Source organism: Salvelinus namaycush, chromosome 14, assembly GCF_016432855.1.
Source record: "Salvelinus namaycush isolate Seneca chromosome 14, SaNama_1.0, whole genome shotgun sequence".
In the NCBI taxonomy this organism is placed as follows: Eukaryota; Metazoa; Chordata; class Actinopteri; order Salmoniformes; family Salmonidae; genus Salvelinus; species Salvelinus namaycush.
This window is the reverse complement of record NC_052320.1, coordinates 27,192,390-27,212,838: the sequence shown is the minus strand read 5'-3', so window position 1 is coordinate 27,212,838 and position 20,449 is coordinate 27,192,390. Positions and strand designations below refer to the sequence as shown.

The 20,449-nt window shown below is 41.1% G+C and overlaps 1 protein-coding gene across 1 annotated transcript; it reads left to right on the top strand.

Annotated features, from left to right (window-relative positions):
- Positions 1-133: 133 nt before the first annotated feature.
- On the top strand, positions 134-19,711 carry LOC120058920 (deoxyribonuclease gamma-like). The gene is made up of 9 exons (XM_039007667.1): positions 134-225; positions 1,472-1,626; positions 17,132-17,232; positions 17,413-17,502; positions 17,831-17,943; positions 18,021-18,133; positions 18,288-18,445; positions 18,584-18,680; positions 18,859-19,711. Exons 2-9 carry the CDS (start codon positions 1,486-1,488, stop codon positions 19,006-19,008), a joined length of 963 nt encoding a protein of 320 aa, XP_038863595.1. The 5' UTR covers positions 134-225; positions 1,472-1,485; the 3' UTR covers positions 19,009-19,711.
- The last annotated feature ends 738 nt before the right edge of the window (positions 19,712-20,449 follow it).

Sequence of the window (20,449 nt, the reverse complement as noted above, 5' to 3'; positions counted from 1 at the left end):
ACTTCTTCAAAATGGAGATTACTTCAATGGCGCTGTCCATGTTGTCACAGACTCTATAATGGCACATATACCAAGATGAGTCCTCTATCTATCTCTGTGGGTGAAAACGGATTACCCAATCTTCACCTAGTGACAGCCATTGGGGAGTTTGGCTAAGGTGTGTAAAGATTAGCCTAATATAACACCTTGGTGTGCCTGGAATTGATCAAATTCTCATCAAAGGAGGTAGGCTAATGATTCTCTCTGTTTCTGTTAAAATATTTCATCTTCACCTTGCTCACCAGAAGCTTCTAAATGTATGTCTGATTTAATGCCTTTGTGTATTGTACAAACACTATCATTGAGACGATTGCTCTTTTTGAGTCTGCATTTGACTCTGTAGGCTTTTGAGTCTCAGCTGTATGCTGTGGTTAGTCAATTTTCCTCTGGTGGGATTGTTTAAAGAAACAATTCTTGAATTGATCAGACCTATATCTAAATTTAATCAGGGCCATGTTGGGTATGTTTGATTTGGTAAACACTTCCGTCTAACCTTGGAACACAAAGATAATAGTGGGACTCTAGTTTGTTGAATCCAAGCTTCTGTTGTTTTCAACTTTAACAATGACTTCCCAAATGAAGAAACAGTCTGGAGTGGAATTCTACCACCAGTATACTGCGTCAGGGCTGGGCTAGGGCTTACTAAGGAAGCAGGACAGCTGGTTGGATTGGTGTGCTCCCTCTCCATTGTTCAACAGCACTGTCAAATGTGACTGAACACGCAAGGACACAGTTTCTCTATCCAACAGGTCAAATTCAAACTGATTGTATCACTATTATGCAATCACTGTCAATGGTGGAGCACAGCAATGAACTGTTTGCTTCTCTAACAAAGACTAGTTAATACAGTGCTGGAGGCGTCACTACAGACCCTGGTTCGATCCCAGGCTGTATCACAACCGGCCGTGATTGGGAGTCCCAAAGGGTGGCGCACAATTGGCCCAGCGTCGTTAGGGTTTGTCCGGGGTAGGACGGCATTGTAAATAAGAATTTGTTCTTAACTGACTTGCCTATTTAAAATAATACATTGCTTGAGTGAAGCTTAATGTGAGGATTGTGAAAGATTTACCTTTTGAACAACTCATTCAGTTTGACATTCACTCACTGCCCTGGAGTTGACAAACACATTGATAATGCAGGACACAGCTCCAAATGACTAACCGACATTCAAGAAAAACTAGTTTAGGGTTTATATTGCAGAGCTGTTTACACACAACTGTGTCGCTTTGCTGAATGAAATCCTGGACTCATTCATCTCTTCACAGGGTGCCACAACTGTTACTTAGCAGGTATTACATTAGGAGTGTTTTTTTTTAACAGAAAAGTTGGTGATGAACCGTGATCTGAGTGATTACCATTTTAATGACTCACAATGTAGAGTAAAAAATGAATATGTCGATGCCCAGTAATTTCACATCTTTTCTATTAACAGCAAGCAGCTCAGTCATGAGTTGCCCCTCTCCTCTCCTCCTCCTTCTCATTGGTATTTATGGACCATGTTCAGGCTTCAAGATATGTGCCTTCAACATCCAGAACTTTGATGCCACCAAATCAGCCAACTACAGAGTGATGCACACTCTGACCAAGGTGACTCTTGTTGTCTTTTCAGAATAATACAGGCTTACAAGAAGATAATTGTTACTTTTAGTGAAGAGTGGCTCAAAGGAGAAACTAATATTTTGTATAATTTCAGCCAGTAGCTTTGAAAACTAGTGCTCACACGCCAAAACGGGTCCCCACGAAAATGTTGCACAATTTAGTATGATCTGTTATGTACTGCAATTTTTTCTATTTGCAATTTGTATGATATGTTACGAATTCCAATTCATACAATATGTTACGAATTTGTAGCTAAGTGCTTAAGATCCGTGACAGCATCTTTAACATACTGTTGTGTAAATCAGTCTCAAATTCATCTTAAAACCACTTAAATGTAGGGTCTCCTAAATAGAGGACCTTCGTATTCAATGTCGTCTAAAATGAGAACGGTAGCCCCTATCCGTGAATACAGGGTGTCTCCTGAAAGCTGGGGATCTTGGCTTTCCATCCGTACTATACAATCTTTGGTGCGGCTAGTACCATATATGGGCATACGGCCATAATGGATCAGGTCACACCCTATATACACTTGAACAACGTTGATATGTGGTGGAAGCGAAGATTTCAAAGATGATACATACGGATGTCATTTTGTCGGCCTGTGACCTACCATTATCGAGTCAAGAAGTTCATTTTATACTTCGTTTTCACTAAACAACAAACATCTTACAAGGTAAGCTTCAATTTGGCCTGTATTTGAGCTAGGTTCTTACGAACAAAAGGTGTGGTTAGACTGGGGAGCGGTTAAAGTGAAATATGGACAGTCGTGTAGCAAATAAGGTAAGCTTTATAGCCATTTTGAGTAATGCGGCCCATTACTACCCATTTTGAAAGGACACACTCCAGAGCGAATCATAATATTTTGAACGGATTCTTTCATCGCTTTGGCATAAAAATGGCTTATCAGGAATGTAAAAAGAAAGCGAAAAACCAAGCAAACTACCCAACAGGGGAGTAAAAAGATGACAAAAGCCAGGTATACCGAGAAAGAGGCTTTGGAGGAAATTCTTAGTGAGTCAAACAGAGTCTGGGAGCGACCTTGACCAAGATGACTCTGGCAGAGAAATATTTACTGTAAGGATTGGATTCAGTTTTAGTTCTGTATGTAAATTATTTTGCATAGCGTTCTATATATAGTATGTATTTCAGTGGAGGCTGCTGAGGGGATAATGGCTCATAATAATGTCTGGAATGTAGCAAATGGAATGGCATCAAACACCTGGAAACCATGTGTTTGATGTATTTGATACCATTCCACTGTCTGCTCCAGTCATTACCTGTTCTCTCCAATTAATGTGCCACCAACCTCCTGTGATGCATTTAGTACTTTTTATATAGTTGTGGTCTGCTTCTATTTGTTTTGTATTTACAGTATAGTGGTGTCCTGTGTATCATTCCAAAGTAGTTACATGTTGTATTTATTTCACACTAGTTTACTGGTGTACATTGGATATACACTGCTCAAAAAAATAAAGGGAACACTTAAACAACACAATGTAACTCCAAGTCAATCACACTTCTGTGAAATCAAACTGTCCACTTAGGAAGCAACACTGATTGACAATACATTTCACATGCTGTTGTGCAAATGGAATAGACAAAAGGTGGAAATTATAGGCAATTAACAAGACACCCCCAATAAAGGAGTGATTCTGCAGGTGGTGACCACAGACCACTTCTCAGTTCCTATGCTTCCTGGCTGATGTTTTGGTCACTTTTGAATGCTGGCGGTGCTCTCACTCTAGTGGTTTATTGCTTCTTTAATCAGAACAACAGTTTTCAGCTGTGCTAACATAATTGCAAAGGGTTTTCTAATGATCAATTAGCCTTTTAAAATTATAAACTTGGATTAGCTGTTTCCAGCTACAATAGTCATTTATGACATTAACAATGTCTACACTGTATTTCTGATCAATTTGATGTTATTTTAAATGGACAGTCTTTTCTTTTTTGTTCTTTAAAAAAACAAGGACATTTAAGTGACCCCAAACTTTTAAACGGTACTGAATATCTTTCATCTATGCTGTGATGTTTAACCAACAATTGGAATCTATTGAATAGAATCCACAGATTGAGAGTTGAAGATAAATACTTTTACTAAGAGTATAGTAATTGGCTGACCAGGTCTCTCCAGATCTCCCAACAATGCTAATTTTAGGGTCAATTTTAGATTAATGTTCTGCTTTTTCAGCCATTCCTAAACCTGAGACCAGAAACAGGCTACCTGAGGGCAATGCCAAAACAAATAGTCTTATTGATTCTGTATCCACACAACAAAATCTGCAGGGCTGCAATGATTGTATACCCCAAATATTCAACATTTTGTTGGTGGCAAGAATTCTGTACAATCATTTTAGCTGAAAGGCATGAAGTCTTGAATCTTGCGTCGTTTTATATCAACTCATACACCCTGTGCCATGGAATCGGTACATCAACTATTTTGCAATCTGTATGGCACAGCTGTCAACCTCCTGGTCCTCAAATGAAACTGGTATACTTTCCTATTTATGCTATTTTTATTCCTCTGCCAGTTTTGATCCTTTATATTGGGCAGACACCAGTTCCCTACCTCCTCCCGCTGCCACCTGCCTCCTCCATTTTTGGGGTAATTCTGTAATTAATTGCTTGTAATCTTGGATTGAGCATACAATTCTGATGCCATGAAATACAATTCCAATTTACAATTTCATTTAAAAACAATACCCTTTTCAAGCATTCAGCCATAATATTTATATTTTCAGGGGGATTGTCACGTTCCTGACCTTATTTCCTTTGTTCTGTATTGTTTAGTTGGTCAGGACGTGAGCTGGGTGGGCATTCTATGTTATGTGTTTCTATGTTGGGTTCATTGTCAACTAGCCTGATATGGTTCTCAATCAGGGGCAGGTGTTTTACGTTTCCTCTGATTGAGAACCATATTAAGGTAGACTGTTCTCACTGTTTGTTTGTGGGTGATTGTTGCCGTGTCTGTGTTTGTTCGCCACACTGTACTGTTTTCGTTCGTTTGTTCACGTCGTTTATTTGTTTTGTGTTTTTCGTCTTCGTTTATATTAATTAAAAGTATGTATTCAAACCACGCTGCGCTTTGGTCCGATCCTTGCTCCTCCTCAGACGAGGAGGAAGACGAGCGTTACAGGGATGAAATTGAAATTGTAACCAGCTCTGCAATGCTTGTCTGAAAAAATAGATGCTTTGAAAAAGGTTTCATTTTCAAATAATTGAAAATGAGACATGGCAATCTGAACAGGCAAAAAGGAAGTTTTTAAACCATTGATGAGCTTTTCTTAGTAATCTACATGAGAACCGTTTTAGGGTTCAAGTAAAACTTTTGCATAAGTGAAGCTTTTAGAGGTTCAGTGCTTTTATATTTAATAATCTCAACCCACCCAGTTCATATTCATTATATAGATAAGATAAAGCGTGCCTGTCTGGTTTAGCATCCTAGAAAAAAGCTATAAAGCATCCTAGAAAAAAGCTATAAAGCTAAATATTTTTTGCTCAAATGATTTGAAAAACGAATCATCAGGAGTAGGTATTGCCTTAAGTGAGTAAACTGAGATATGACTATGGAGTTAATCAGTGTACCTTTTCCATAAAATGACAGGTTTTTACCTCTCCATGGTTGTAGGATCTTGTCTATTTTTACTAGTTTTCTATTGAAATTCATTGTGGACAGTTCATTTATATCTTTTGTGATATTAATACCAAGTATGTCTACTTCACCGTCAGCCCATTTTTTAGGTAAACTGCAGGGTAATGTGAAAGTTATATTTTTAAAGATCCAATACGTAATATTGAACACTTATCATAATTAGGTTTTAGTCCAGAAAAGTTATCTAGACCTTCAATGATACATTGGACAACCTTGTTTTTAATCTTTGGATTTTTTAATACTCTGTTATTTGATCTTATTTTAATAGCTAGCATTTCGATGGCCATAACGAATATATATGGTGACAGCGGACACCCTTGTTTGACTTCTTTTGACGATTCAAAACTCTCTGAGAAGTAGCCGCTATTTACTATTTTACACCTCGAGTTGCTATACATTACTTTTACCCATTTTGTAAGACACTCCATGCATTTATAAATAAAATCCAGTCTTTATCAAAGGCCTTTTCAATATCCGCTATAAATACCAGGCCTGGTTTCTTAGATGTTTCATCATGTTCTATTATTTCTAGTAGTTGTTGAATATTATCTCCAATGTATCGTCCATGTAAAAAAACGTGTCTGATCAGGATGAACAATACCTGGTAAAACCTTTTTAATTCTGAGTGCTATGCATTTAGCTAGTAAACTCAGCAAAAAGGTTAGCCTACGTTAGCTCAACCGTCCCGCTGGTGGGACATCGATCCCATAGAGGTTATCAGACTGTTAAATAGCCATCACTAGCCAGTACCCTGCCCTGAACTTAGTCCGTCACTAGCCGGTTTCTCAACCCTGCACCTTAGATGCTTCTGCCCTAAGTACATAGACATGGAATCACTGATCACTTTAATAATGTTTACATACTGTTTTACTAATTTCGTGTGTGAAAGAGCTTACGATTACTGAGTTACAGTTCATATAAGGAAATCAGTCATTTGAAACGAATTCATTAGGTTCTTATCTATGGATTTCACTTGACTGTGCAGGGGCGCAGCCAGGGGTGGGCATTGTCCCACCCAGTTGGGAGTCAGGCCCAGCCAATCAGAATTAGTTTTTTCCCCCACAAAAGAGCATTATTACAGACAGAAATACTCCTCAGTTTCATCAGATGTCCAGGTGGCTGGTCTCAGACGATCCCGCAGGTGAAGAAGCCGGGTGTGGAGTTCCTAGGCTGGTGTGATTAGACGTGGTCTCCGGTTGTGAGGTTGGTTGGACGTACTGCCAAATTCTCTAAAATGACATTGGAGGCAGCTTATGGTAGAGAAATTAACATTCAATTCTCTGGCAACAGATCTGATGAACATTCTTGCTGTCAGCATACCAATTGTACACTCCCTCAACTTGAGACATCTGTGGCATTGTGTTGTGACAAAACTGTACATTATAGAGTGGCATTTTATTGTCCCCAGCACAAAGTGCACCTGTGTAATGATCATGCTGTTTAGCTCACATTGTTGTGAATTGTTAGATATTACTGCACTTTGGAGCTAGGAACACAAACATTTCGCTACACCCTTAATAACATCTGCTAAATATGTGTATGTGACCAATAAAATGTGATTTGAGGAGTTGAATTACCCCATTCGGACACTTTGGAGAGATTAAAAGATTGTATCTTGACACCTCCACACTGAGAGAGGTTGGTATTGTGGAAATTGTGTTTTTTTAGCTACTAATAACTTTCAGGCTTATTCAATGTGTAATAGCAGTGGAATTACCTTATTTACATACTTTGGAGCAGTTGAGGGAACACTTGGCGATGTCCCTTGACCACACCTGACACCCCTTACTAAAACATATGTGAAGTTCTAGCTTTTGTCTATTAATCCCGTTTTTTTCCCAGAAGTTTTTTTATTTGTTGTGGAAGGCATCTGTTTCCAGCACTATTCATCAATAATTGACTTATAGCTTGTCCATTTAAAGATGACAAAAAAAAATAACATGGTTGGTTTGTGTGTTTGATTCTATGTGAGCTAATCTATGGTCTGACCATTTCCTTATCTCCCAGGTGTTTTTTCCCCAATGATGCCAAGTTGATGCATGTCCTTGTCATATAACTGCTCATTAAAAGCCGTTACTTTTGGGTATTTCTATATAGGCGGAAATTTACATTTTTGCCATTACATTTTTTTAACTTACTGCAAGCTCTTTGCAGACGCAAGATTCAGCGTGTTGCAATGTCGTTTTTCGTCACAAAAGGGGGGGCTCCTTGGAATACGCTTAGACATACTTTTTTACTACCTGAAAATGTCGACATGTTGCATAATTTCTTCTGCAGCCATGGTGTCAGTGTTGTCGCTTGGTTCCTTGATCTGATCTATAGGCTATTCATCAAATTAGTCTATTTTGCATTGATAACCAAATATAATTTCAGCAACTGTTCAAACAGTAAACCAAACCACAAGAATCCACCCAAAAAGGTATTTTGTTTCGAAGTAATAACTAGTGATTTACAGGCTATTGTGAAATGGTATAATTAAGTGATAATGCCAGAGAAGCCGGTGTCTTGGAGGATATATTGGCACGTTTCGTCTTGGGCTGGCAAACCGTGCCAATATATCCTCCAAGCACTGGCTTTGAGGACTTTATCACTTTTATACAACGGGTTACCAACATAATCAAATAATGATGTACATATTTTCATGAATATAAGGATGAATAAATTCTTCAAAATATTTCAACTTTCCACAAGATAGTCCTGACACATCTGGTCGTTCGTTCTATCGGTTCGGTTGCCAGAGAAGCGACAGTCGTTCAGTCTTTTTGTTCTGTATCTATGGGCGCGACCCAGTCATTCGTTCTAAATGTTCTATTGCCATACAGGCTGGCAACATTCTTATCCCTTAGTCACGTCAAACAGTGAAGCCAGAATAACAACAAAGTAATTGCATTTGTTTAAGCTGTTTTCTAGTGGCATTTATTTGGATACATCTATAACAATGAGGTGTGATTTCACCTGGTATAGAACATGTGCTCTGTCTGAAGGAAACTGTTGTTCAGGAGCTAGCCAACAACACAGCTAACACGGAAGCTGGAAAGACTGCAAACTAGCTGCACTTCGTTTCGTTTTACCTGTTTTCTATTTATATTTCTTTGTATATGTTTGCAAATGTATTACAACAACAAAAAAACTATCACATTTACATAAGTATTCAGACCCTTTACTCACTACTTTTGTTGAAGCACCTTTGGCAGCGATTTACAGCCTCGAGTCTTCTTGGGTATGACCCTACAAGCTTGGCATACCTGTATTTGGGGAGATTCTTCTCTGTAGATCCTCTCAAGCTCAGTCAGGTTGGATGGGGAGCATCGCTGCGCAGCTATTTTCAGGTCTCTCCAAAGATGTTCAAGTCCGGGCTCTGGCTGGGCCACTCAAGGACATTCAGAGACTTGTCCCAAAGCTACTCCTGTGTTGTCTTGGCTGTGTGCTTAGGGTCATTGTCCTGTTGGAAGGTGAACCTTCGCCCCAGTCTGAGAACCTGCTTCAGAGCGCTCAGGTTCTCAAGGATCTCTGTACTTTGCTCCATTCATCTTTGCCTCAATCATGACTAGTCTCTCAGTCCCTGTCGCTGAAAAACATCCCCACAGCATGATGTTGCCACCACCATGCTTCACGTAGGGATGGTGCCAGGGCCCTTATTTATCAATGTTACGTAGAAAAGCTTCTAAATTAACTCGTAAGAAGAACATTTCGAATGTTCGTATTTATCAATTGCTCGTACGCTTGATTTACACACACCTGTAAGTATTTTGCCTTGATAAATCCGACACATTCTAAAACACTGCTAGTGCACTTGAAGTCTCATTTAGATAAAGAACTGCCCTAAATGACCATTTATGGTCACAAACCTTCCCCCAAACCTTCCCTTTTAAAGAAATGTCACTAATGTCTGTCCGCCAACATGGAGAAATCATAATCGGACGCAGAAATAGAACTTTTGATCACCGAAGTGGAAGTCAAACAAGCCATACTTTGAGCCCTCAGCAATGGCTTGTCAAATAAGATTGAAATAAATATTGCTTGGGAGCAGGTTAGAGCTGTGGTAAATTCTGCCTCATCTGAGTGCAGAACAGTTAATGAAATTAAAAATAAATGGTTTGATTTGAAAACATGCAGCAACAACAACTAAAATAATGATCCACAAAAGGGATAAGTGAAACAGGAGGAGGGCAGAGTGACTATTCACTGTCTGCTATGGACCAGTGCATTTGGAGCATAATTGGAGAGACCTCAGTGTCTGGCATCATTTGTGATGGTGATGTTTTCCTTGTCGATTTGATTACAATATTTGGAAGAACAGATACCTAAAACTGTTGTATGATATTGCCTCTTGTCCTCAGTGCCAGGGCTATGGGTGGTGGGAAACACTCCGTCAGGCATGGGCTCATCGGGTCTGGGTGGATCATTAAGTGGAATGCCATTTTTATTTTTTTTGCAATGTTGTGGAGCACACTGCAAGCCTTGACAATGTAGCAAACCTAAAAAGGAATTTGCACATTGTATTACATTCATGTAATGGCATTTGAAGGAATGTCATTTCAGAGGCAAACCTTGCTAGGCTAGTATACCACTGCTTTTAATCAGGGCAAGGTGACCGGAAACATGACCGAATACAAACAGTGTAGCTATTCCCTCCAAGGCAATCAAACAAGCTAAGCGTCAGTATAGAGACAAAGTAGAGTCACAATTCAACGGCTCAGACACGAGAGGGACGTGGCAGGGTCTACAGTCAATCACGGACTACAAAAGAAAAACCAGCCCCGTCGCGGACCACGATGTCTTGCTCCGACAGACTAAACAACTTCTTTGCTCGCTTTGAGGACAATACAGTGCCACTGACACGGCCCGCTACCAAAACCTGCGGGCTCTCCTTCACTGCAGCCAACGTGAGTAAAACATTTAAACGTGTTAACCCTCGCAAGGCTGCAGGCCCAGACAGCATCCCCAGCCGCGTCCTCAGAGCATGCGCAGACCAGCTGGCTGGTATGTTTACGGACATATTCAATCAATCCTTATCCCAGTCTGCTGTTCCCACATGCTTCAAGAGGGCCACCATTGTTCCCAAGAAAGCTAAGGTAACTGAGCTAAATGACTACCGCCCTGTAGAACTCACTTCCGTCATCATGAAGTGCTTTGAGAGACTAGTCAAGGACCATATCACCGCCACCCTACCTGACACCCTAGACCCACTCCAATTTGCTTACCGCCCCAATAGGTCCACAGACGACGCAATTGCAATCACACTGCACATTGCCCTAACCCATCTGGACAAGAGGAATACCTACAGTGGGGAGAACAAGTATTTGATACACTGCCGATTTTTGCAGGTTTTCCTACTTACAAAGCATGTAGAGGTCTGTAATTTTTTATCATAGGTACACTTCAACTGTGAGAGACGGAATCTAAAACAAAAATCCAGAAAATCACATTGTATGATTTTTAAGTAATTAATTTGCATTTTATTGCATGACATAAGTATTTGATCACCTACCAACCAGTAAGAATTCCGGCTCTCACAGACCTGTTCGTTTTTCTTTAAGAAGCCCTCCTGTTCTCCACTCATTACCTGTATTAACTGCACCTGTTTGAACTCGTTACCGGTATAAAAGACACCTGTCCACACACTCAATCAAACAGACTCCAACCTCTCCACAATGGCCAAGACCAGAGAGCTGTGTAAGGACATCAGGGCTAAAATTGTAGACCTGCACAAGGCTGGGATGGGCTACAGGACAATAGGCAAGCAGCTTGGTGAGAAGGCAACAATTGTTGGAGCAATTATTAGAAAATGGAAGAAGTTCAAGATGGCGGTCAATCACCCTTGGTCTGGGGCTCCATGCAAGATCTCACCTTGTGGGGCATCAATGATCATGAGGAAGGTGAGGGATCAGCCCAGAACTACACGGCAGGACCTGGTCAATGACCTGAAGAGAGCTGGGACCACAGTCTCAAAGAAAACCATTAGTAACACACTACGCCGTCATGGATTAAAATCCTGCAGCGCACGCAAGGTCCACCTGCTCAAGCCAGCGCATGTCCAGGCCCGTCTGAAGTTTGCCAATGACCATCTGGATGATCCAGAGGAGGAATGGGAGAAGGTCATGTGGTCTGATGAGACAAAAATAGAGCTTTTTGGTCTGAACTCCACTCGCCGTGTTTTGAGGAAAAAGGATGAGTACAACCCCAAGAACACCATCCCAACCGTGAAGCATGGAGGTGGAAACATCATTCTTTGGGGATGCTTTTCTGCAAAGGGGACAGGACGACTGCACCGTATTGAGGGGAGGATGGATGGGGCCATGTATCGCGAGATCTTGGCCAACAACCTCCTTCCCTCAGTAAGAGCATTGAAGATGGGTCGTGGCTGGGTCTTCCAGCATGACAACGACCCGAAACACACAGCCAAGGCAACTAAGGAGTTGCTCCGTAAGAAGCATCAAGGTCCTGGAGTGGCCTAGCCAGTCTCCAGACCTGAACCCAATAGAAAATCTTTGGAGGGAGCTGAAAGTCCGTATTGCCCAGCGACAGCCCCGAAACCTGAAGGATCTGGAGAAGGTCTGTATGGAGGAGTGGGCCAAAATCCCTGCTGCAGTGTGTGCAAACCTGGTCAAGAACTACAGGAAACGTGTGATCTCTGTAATTGCAAACAAAGGTTTCTGTACCAAATATTAACTTCTGCTTTTCTGATGTATCAAATACTTATGTCATGCAATAAAATGCTAATTATTTACTTAAAAATCATACAATGTGATTTTCTGGATTTTTGTTTTAGATTCCGTCTCTCACAGTTGAAGTGTACCTATGATTAAAAATTACAGACCTCTACATGCTTTGTAAGTAGGAAAACCTGCAAAATCGGCAGTGTATTAAATACTTATTCTACCCACTGGGTCTCCACCCTGGGTCTCGACCCCGCCCTGTGCAACTGGGTCCTGGACTTCCTGACGGGCCGCCCCCAGGTGGTGAGGGTAGGTAACAACATCTCCACCCCACTGATCCTCAACACTGGGGCCCCACAAGGGTGCGTTCTCAGCCCTCTCCTGTACTCCCTGTTCACCAAAGACTGCGTGGCCATGCACGCCTCCAACTCAATCATCAAGTTTGCACACGACACTACAGTGGTAGGCTTGATTACCAAGTGTCAGGAAAATAACCTCACACTCAATGTCAACAAAACAGAGGAGCTGATCGTGGACTTCAGGAAACAGCAGACTGAGCAGCCCCCTATCCACATCGACGGGACAGTAGTGAAGAGGGTGGAAAGTTTTATGTTCCTCGGCGTACACATCACGGACAAACTGAAATGGTCCACCCACACAGACAGCGTGGTGAAGAAGGCGCAGCAGCGCCTCTTCAACCTCAGGACGCTGAAGAAATTCGGCTTGTCACCAAAAACATTCACAAACTTTTACAGATGCACAATCGAGAGCATCCTGTCGGGCTATATCACCGCCTGGTACGGCAACTGCTCTTCCCATAACCGTAAGGCTCTTCAGAGGGTAGTATGGTCTGCACAACGCATCACCGGGGGCAAACTACCTGCCCTCCAGGACACCTATACCACCCGATGTCACAGGAAGGCCAAAAAGATCATCAAGGACAACAACCACCCGAGCCACTGCCTGTTCACCTCGCTATCATCCAGAAGGCGAGGTTAGTACAGGTGCATCAAAGCGGGGACCGAGAGACTGAAAAACAGCTTCTATCTCAAGGCCATCAGACTGTTAAACAGCCATCACTAACATTGAGTGGCTGCTGCCAACATACTGACTCAACTCTAGCCACTTTAATAATGGAAAAATTGATGTAATAAATGTATCACTAGCCACTTTAAACAATGCCACGTTGTATAATGTTTACATACCCTACATTACGCATCTCATATGTATATACTGTACTCTATACCATCTATTGCCTATGCCGTTCGACCAACACTCATTCATATATTTTTATGTACATATTCTTATTCATTCCTTTACACTTGTGTGTGTATAAGGTAGTTGTTGTGAAATTGTTAGGTTAGATTACTTGTTAGATATTACTGCATGGTCGGAACTAGAAGCACAAGCATTTCGCTACACTCGCATTAACATCTGCTAACCATGTGTATGTGACAAATAAAATTTGATTTGATAATGCAGTGTGCCTCCTGTCCCAGACAAGCACAGCCAACGCCCTTTCAGCAGGCCTATGGTGCGCTCCACTGTTCTTGTGCATGCGTGGGCTTGGTTGTACCTTGCCTCTTGTTGGTTTGTGAGGGGAGTCATCAGCCATGATTTTAATGGGTAGCCCCGGTCTCCTGCAGTTATGAACACAACAATCAGATATTGTTTCCCAGTAGAGGACTAACATGGCAAATAAAACCTTGCAAATAAAACATAAGTCACTTACCAATAAGCCATCCATCCTCAACAGCTCCTTCCTGGAGGTTCAGGCCAACTGAACTGTTCTGCACAATGAATGAATCATGTGTCCCACCTGGCCACTACATTCAACAAAGCCAAATGTGAATCACAGATGACCTGCACATTGACAGAATGGAAACTTTTTCTGTTGATGAAGTTGAATTTGTTCAATGATGGAGCTTTAATTGCGATGTGGGTGCAGTCAATTACTCCAATGACATTGAGAAATCCAGCTATGGTATGGAAATCCCTTTTCACTCTGGCCTGTTGCACAGCAGTGTATGGAAACTGTATGTATTGTGGGGTCAATGAAATAATGCCATGAAGGACTGCAGGCAATATTCATCTCATGGTTAGTTGTGAAATGCCAGACCGATCCGCAATCTCCCGTTGGAATGTTCCTGTGGCCAAAAATCCCAGAGTGGAGAGGACTTGGGTATGCACTGGGGTGCAATTGGTGCATTTCGTCTCCATTTCTAATACTGGAGAGAGTTGGTTCCAGAGATGCAATAAAATATGCCTTGGAAAACAAAATCTAATAATAAGCAAAGCGTCGCTGTCAGAAAAATCTGCACGCTCATTGAAAACACGCTCCCTGCGTAATGCAGCTTGTGCCAGATCCTCCAGCAATGCAAGATTTGCCATTTTGGACAAGTCACAATGCCTCAGTGTTGCCTTTTTAAAATATTATTTAACTGGTTAAACTAAATTACCTCCAACCTTACGTTCCACTCTCTTTCTAATTGACTTTATTATTAAATGGTTTCATGTTTATGAATTCGATAGCACCCTGAGAACTATTAGTAGCTTAAGTGTCTGTAAAATAAATATATTAATAAACAAATGTATTAATATTTTTTCTTCATAGTTTCTGATTTTCATTAGCAGTTTGACTTTTCTACCACAAGGTGCTATGCGTACACACGGTCAGAGGTGTGCTTAAATTTACCCACATTCTCAAGTATAAGTACAAATGGATAAATCCCACACTTTGCTTAAAAATGATGGCACGCATGGTTTATGAACATTTCTGTTTGTACGCAACATTGAGAAATGAGGGCTCAGGTTTCCTCCAGACGTGAAGCGTGGTATTCAGGCCAAAGAGTTCAATCTTGGTTTCATCAGACCAGAGAATCTTGTTTCTCATGGTCTGATAGTCCTTAAGGTGCCTTTTGGCAAACTCCAAGCGGGCTGTCGTGCATTTTACTGAGGAGTGGCTTCCGTCTGGCCACTACCATAAAGGCCTGATTTGGTGGAGTGCTGCAGAAATGGTGGTTCTTCAATCTCCACAGAGGAACTCTGGAGCTCTGCCAGAGTCACCTCCCTGACCAAGGCCCATCTCCCCAGATTGCACAGTTTGGCTGGGCGGCCAGCTCTAGGAAGAGTCTTGGTGGTTCCAAACTTCTTCCATTTAAGAATGATGGAGGCCACTGTGTTCTTGGGGACCTTCAATGCTGCAGACATTTTTTTTTGTACCCTTCCCCAGATCTGTGCCTCGACACAATCCTGTCTCGGGGCTCTACGGACAGTTCCTTCGACCTCATGGCTTGGTTTTTGCTCTGACATGCACTGTCAACTGTGGGATCGGTGTGTGCCTTTCCAAATCATGTCCAATCAATTGAATTTACCACAGGTGGACTCCAATCAAGTTGTAGAAACATCTCAAGGATGATCAATGCAAACAGGATGCACCTGAGCTCAATTTCGAGTCATTGCAAAGGGTCTGAATATTTGAGGAATTTCAGTTTTTTTTATTTTAAATACATTGGCAAGTATTTCTAAACCTGTTTTCGCATTGTCATGATGGGGTATTGTGTGTAGATTGAGGGGAAACAATGTAATCCATTTTAGAATATGGTGTAACAAAATGTGGAAAAAGTCAAGGGGTCTGAATACTTTCCAAATGCACTGTATATCGATAACGCTGATAACGCTGATTCATGATTTCGACTGGCTGAGAAAAGCTGCCTGTCAGTCTCATCCCGTCTTCTGACACGTTCATTACTATGCAACAGCTAGATCTACAGCTAGATCAGCTAGATCTAATTTGAATATTGAAACAATGTTGCAAATGTCGGAGAGACAGACTATTGTTATTTTAAAGATGTCTAAATGCTTTTTATAGTGGAGATCTAGTTCATAAATTGCCTGGCTAGGCTGATGAGACTGTGGATTGCGCAGTCCGGTGGAACAGAATAAACAGGCATTTTAACGACGTGGCTTTAGCCTTTTGCTATGGCTTTAGCAGGCGATAACTTGTGGAATAGATACCGGTTGGAATGCGGTTTTAACCAATCAGCATTCAGGATTCGATTTAGCGGTTGTATTACGTGCTGTAGACAACTAGCTAGCCATGTGCATTTTTTTTTCTCATGACCAAAACATGCCATTTTTATTTTTATCTGATATGGGAATGAATATACCAGCAGCAGGTCACTCGGATGTTTATTTTAGGTTACACTGGTGTAACAGTATAACTTTAAGTCCCCTCGCCCCGACCTCGGGCGCGAACCAGGGACCCTCTGCACACATCAACAACTGACACCCACGAAGCGTCGTTACCCATCGCTCCACAAAAGCCGCGGCCCTTGCAGAGCAAGGGGAAACCCTACTTCAGGTCTCAGAGCAAGTGACGTAACCGATTGAAATGCTATTAGCGCGTACCCGCTAACTAGCTAGCCATTTCACATCCGTTACACTCACCCCCCTTTCAACCTCCTCCTTTTCCGCAGCAACCAGTGATCCGGGTCAACAGCATCAATGTAACAGTATAACTTTAGTACGTCCCCTCGCCCCGACCTCGGGCGCGAACCAGGGACCCTCTGCACACATCAACAACTGACACCCACGAAGCGTCGTTACCCATCGCTCCACAAAAGCCGCGGCCCTTGCAGAGCAAGGGGCAACACTACTTCTAGGTTTCAGAGCAAGTGACGTAACTGATTGAAACGCTAGTAGCGCGTACCCGCTAACTAGCTAGCCATTTCACATCCGTTACACTGGCAAGTATACAAATATTTGCCAGGGAATATATTTTTTCTTTATAAATATGATTATTTCACATGATAATGTGAGAAGCTAGAAAGGCTAACGTTACTGTAGCTAGCTTGCTATATTTTTAGCCAGGCTAAAGCCAACTAGCTAGGTTGCCAGATAGCTGCTACTACCAGCAAGGGAAGGCGACTCTTCCTTGCTTTCACAAAATGAGAAGACAAAAATAACTACTTTGCTATCGCCCCCTTGTGAATGGGACCGGCGAGGATATCATGTTACCAAAAAGGTGTCCACTACTCCAAAAATCCCACTTCACCTGCATGCATGTAGATCAACAGAGTGAAGCTTGTAGTAACCTTTTAGTCCACAGATATATAATCTAGGTATTTTTCAGTGATTGTTAGACATTCATGTTCTGACCTTGTTGGTTGGTTGTCCACAGGTTGTGTCTCGCTGTGACATCTGTCTCCTTCAGGAGGTAAAAGACCTACAGGGCAAAGCCACCAAAGCTCTGTTGGGGAGACTCAACAGATACAGTACTAGGTACAGTAGAATCTATATACTGTAACAAGTATTTAATACTCTACCTGTAAAGTGTATTGAGGCTTTTGTTAAATGCACTTGAAATAAATTGATTTGAGTTATAAAGAAATTCTTTATTTATGCTAGACTTTTTTTTCACTTAATTTATGGACTCCGACCCCTTTGTTCATTCTGTCTTAGATATGATGACCGCTATCACTATAAATATGTTGCCAGTGGAGGTCTGGGGCGGACACCTGAAGACCAGGAGCAGTATGTCTATCTGTACCGGTAAGGGACACCTTTATTTTTACATTATATATTTGAATCCCGAGCTGACTAGGTGAAGGATCTGTCGATGGGCCCTTGAGCAAGGGACATATCCAGATCGACTTACAGGAGCAATTAGTGTTGTGTCTGCTAAATGACTAAAATCTGTATATATTTCAGAGCTCTTACATCACATTAATTTACAAATGCAATTCTCATGACGTAAACTTGCAGTCATTTAAAACCTCCTAAATATACTGCCTCCCCTGTCCTACTCTTTAACTATCTGTCACCCTGCTTTAACTTTAAGCCCAAGTGAATGATGCTATAACTAAACGCCTCTCCACAGGAATGAGACTGTAGAGTTGACAGATCGGTACCAGTACGCTGACAAAAAGGAGGGGGGTGTGGATGCTTTCTCCAGAGACCCCTTTGTTGTTAGATTCCAAGCCAAGGAAACTGGTTGGTTCTTTTTAAGTTCATGAGAATTGAAATTCAATGTGTACTGTTTTGATAACTAATGATCTTCCTCTGAACAGTGATAGGAGACTTTGCTCTGATCCCACTGCACACTACGGCCTCTGATGCAATCAAGGAGATTGACAAGCTCTATGATGTCTTTGAGGAAATAAAAAGGAAGTGGAATACTGAGGTGAGACATGACAAGACTGGGAGAACAATTTCAACTACCTGTTGGCGTTTTTGTTTGGTTAGAGTAAGATGAATTCAGTTACTGTTTTATCTGTCATGCTATATTATCCACATATCTAACTTACACCAATGTAATGCCACTCTGTGTCCTATAGAAAGTGATGTTCCTTGGAGCCTTCAATGCTGGTTGTGGGCACATAACAAGGCAGGACAAGGCAAACATCAGACTGTTCTCAAACCCTGGATTCTTCTGGTTGATCGGGGATAAGGTGGACACCACTGTTGGAGACCTCACCAGCTGTGCCTATGACAGGTGGGTGGAAATTAGAAAATGAGCTACACTGAAATTATACATTATTTGAATGAGGGATTTTTTTGATTATAGACAATCTGATTATAGACAAACATATTACTATTCAGCTCTATTGATTTGACACTTAGTTTTTCTTAGGATTGTGGTACACGGACAGCCCTTCCTAAAGGCCATCAAACCTTATTCAGCTCGGGTCTTCAACATCGCCAAGGAGTATAAACTCTCAAAGGAAATGGTAATACTCTTTTCAAACAATATTTTATCATGTGTTTTAGCATTTCAAACCCTTTTCCATCTCAAAAAGCCCCCAGGAAAAGCTGCACCATGCCAGAAATGCCAAAGTTGTCTTTTTTATGTATTTTTCTTCTGTCATAGATATCATGACACAGAATAAACTCAGTTTGTCATTTCAGGTTCTGGAAGTGAGTGACCACTTCCCTGTGGAAGTGGAGCTGAAGACTAAATCGTCGGGGCAGCTTCAAGCTCAGGTTCAGCCTCTCCTAATCGCTGTCTCTGTCATCACCTACGTCCTGCACATCTTACCTTCGACCAGTGTGGTGTGAGGAGGACTGAGGGCCTTTTCTGGAGTATGAACCATAGCAATATAATTCATTCTATGGTATTTACATCTAAAACTTCCACGAGCAGCTGGTCCTCTCATGCAGGGGTTCACAAACCTCTCTTCGGGGACACCTAGACGCTTCAGAATTGTGTTGTAGCCCTGAACTAGCTAACCTGATTAATCTAATCAAGGTCTTGATGATTAGTTGACAAGTTTAATCAGGTGTGCTAGCTCTGGAATAGATCCACTGCTCTAATGCACAGTGATGATTACATCTTTGGTTGGTCCCCTTGAGAGTGCATGAAAATTTAAGACATGAGGCAGCAACATTATCACTACATGAGTTAGTTGACGGCAAAATGTCCCTCATCTCCTTTTTCCCAACATATCTATGAATTTGCTCTGGTGATGGGTTACTGATCCCCATTTGCTCTGACATCCTGTTTCAGGTATTTGACTCATATCTTGAATGGAAGGCTACAGCTTCCTGAAGCCCCCACTTCTGTCAATAATCTTTGCTTTTAATAACAGAGAAATAAATATTATACTTTGTAAATGCATAGTTGTAAATATTTCAAGTTACATTTTATAGGTTAAGACATTCTATAATAATGTGGTTTCAACATTGTCACTAAATGTGTTTAAAATGTTCCATGCCTGTACTGTATATATTATTTGAATAAAACATGTATTGAAAACTATGTAGACTATAATTTACCTAGCTAGGACACTTTTCGAAATGGGATTAGGATGCCTCTGAATTGATTTCTATCAATTAAATAAAATAATGTATCAGCAAGTTAAAGAGATCTCCAGAGAATGATGTCCTTATACATATTTTCAGGAGGATATTTTTGAATTTCTATTTGTCTTTAAGGAAGCAATTGATATAGGGGTCCTGCCTGTTTCTATGACACAAGGTCTCATTTCTGTAATCCCCAAACTAAACAAGGATCCTATAATGTTAACAATTGGAGACATATCACATGAATGAACAATGATGGAAAGCTACTTGCATCCATCTTTGCAGAAAGACTTAAAGGTCTTGACCAAATCATTGCTGATACCCAGTCTGTTTATGTACTCTTGTATGTACTTGTTTTATTCATAAAAATATATATACAGTTGAAGTCGGAAGTTCACACTTACACTTAGCCAAATACATTTAAACGCAGTTTTTCACAATTCCTGACATTTAATCCTAGTAAAAAAATCCCTGTCTTTGGTCAGTTAGGATAATCACTTTATTTTAAGAAAGGGAAATGTCAGAATAATATTAGAGAGAATTATTTATTTCAGCTTTTATTTCTTTCATCAAATTCCCAGTGGGTCAGAAGTTTACATAAACTCAATTAGTATTTGGTAGCATTTCCTTTAAATTGTTTAACTTGGGTCAAACGTGTCAGGTAGCCTTCCACAAGCTTCCCACAAAAAGTTGGGTG

What these genes read in the sequence shown, in the direction of transcription:
- LOC120058920 (XM_039007667.1), top strand. Translation starts at nt 1,486, where the DNA reads ATGAGTTGCCCCTCTCCTCTCCTCCTCCTTCTCATTGGTATTTATGGA. An exon ending in CAGTATGTCTATCTGTACCG is followed by an intron (nt 17,503 to 17,830) that starts GTAAGGGACACC and finishes GCCTCTCCACAG; the next exon opens with GAATGAGACTGTAGAGTTGA. An exon ending in AAAGGAAGTGGAATACTGAG is followed by an intron (nt 18,134 to 18,287) that starts GTGAGACATGAC and finishes TGTGTCCTATAG; the next exon opens with AAAGTGATGTTCCTTGGAGC.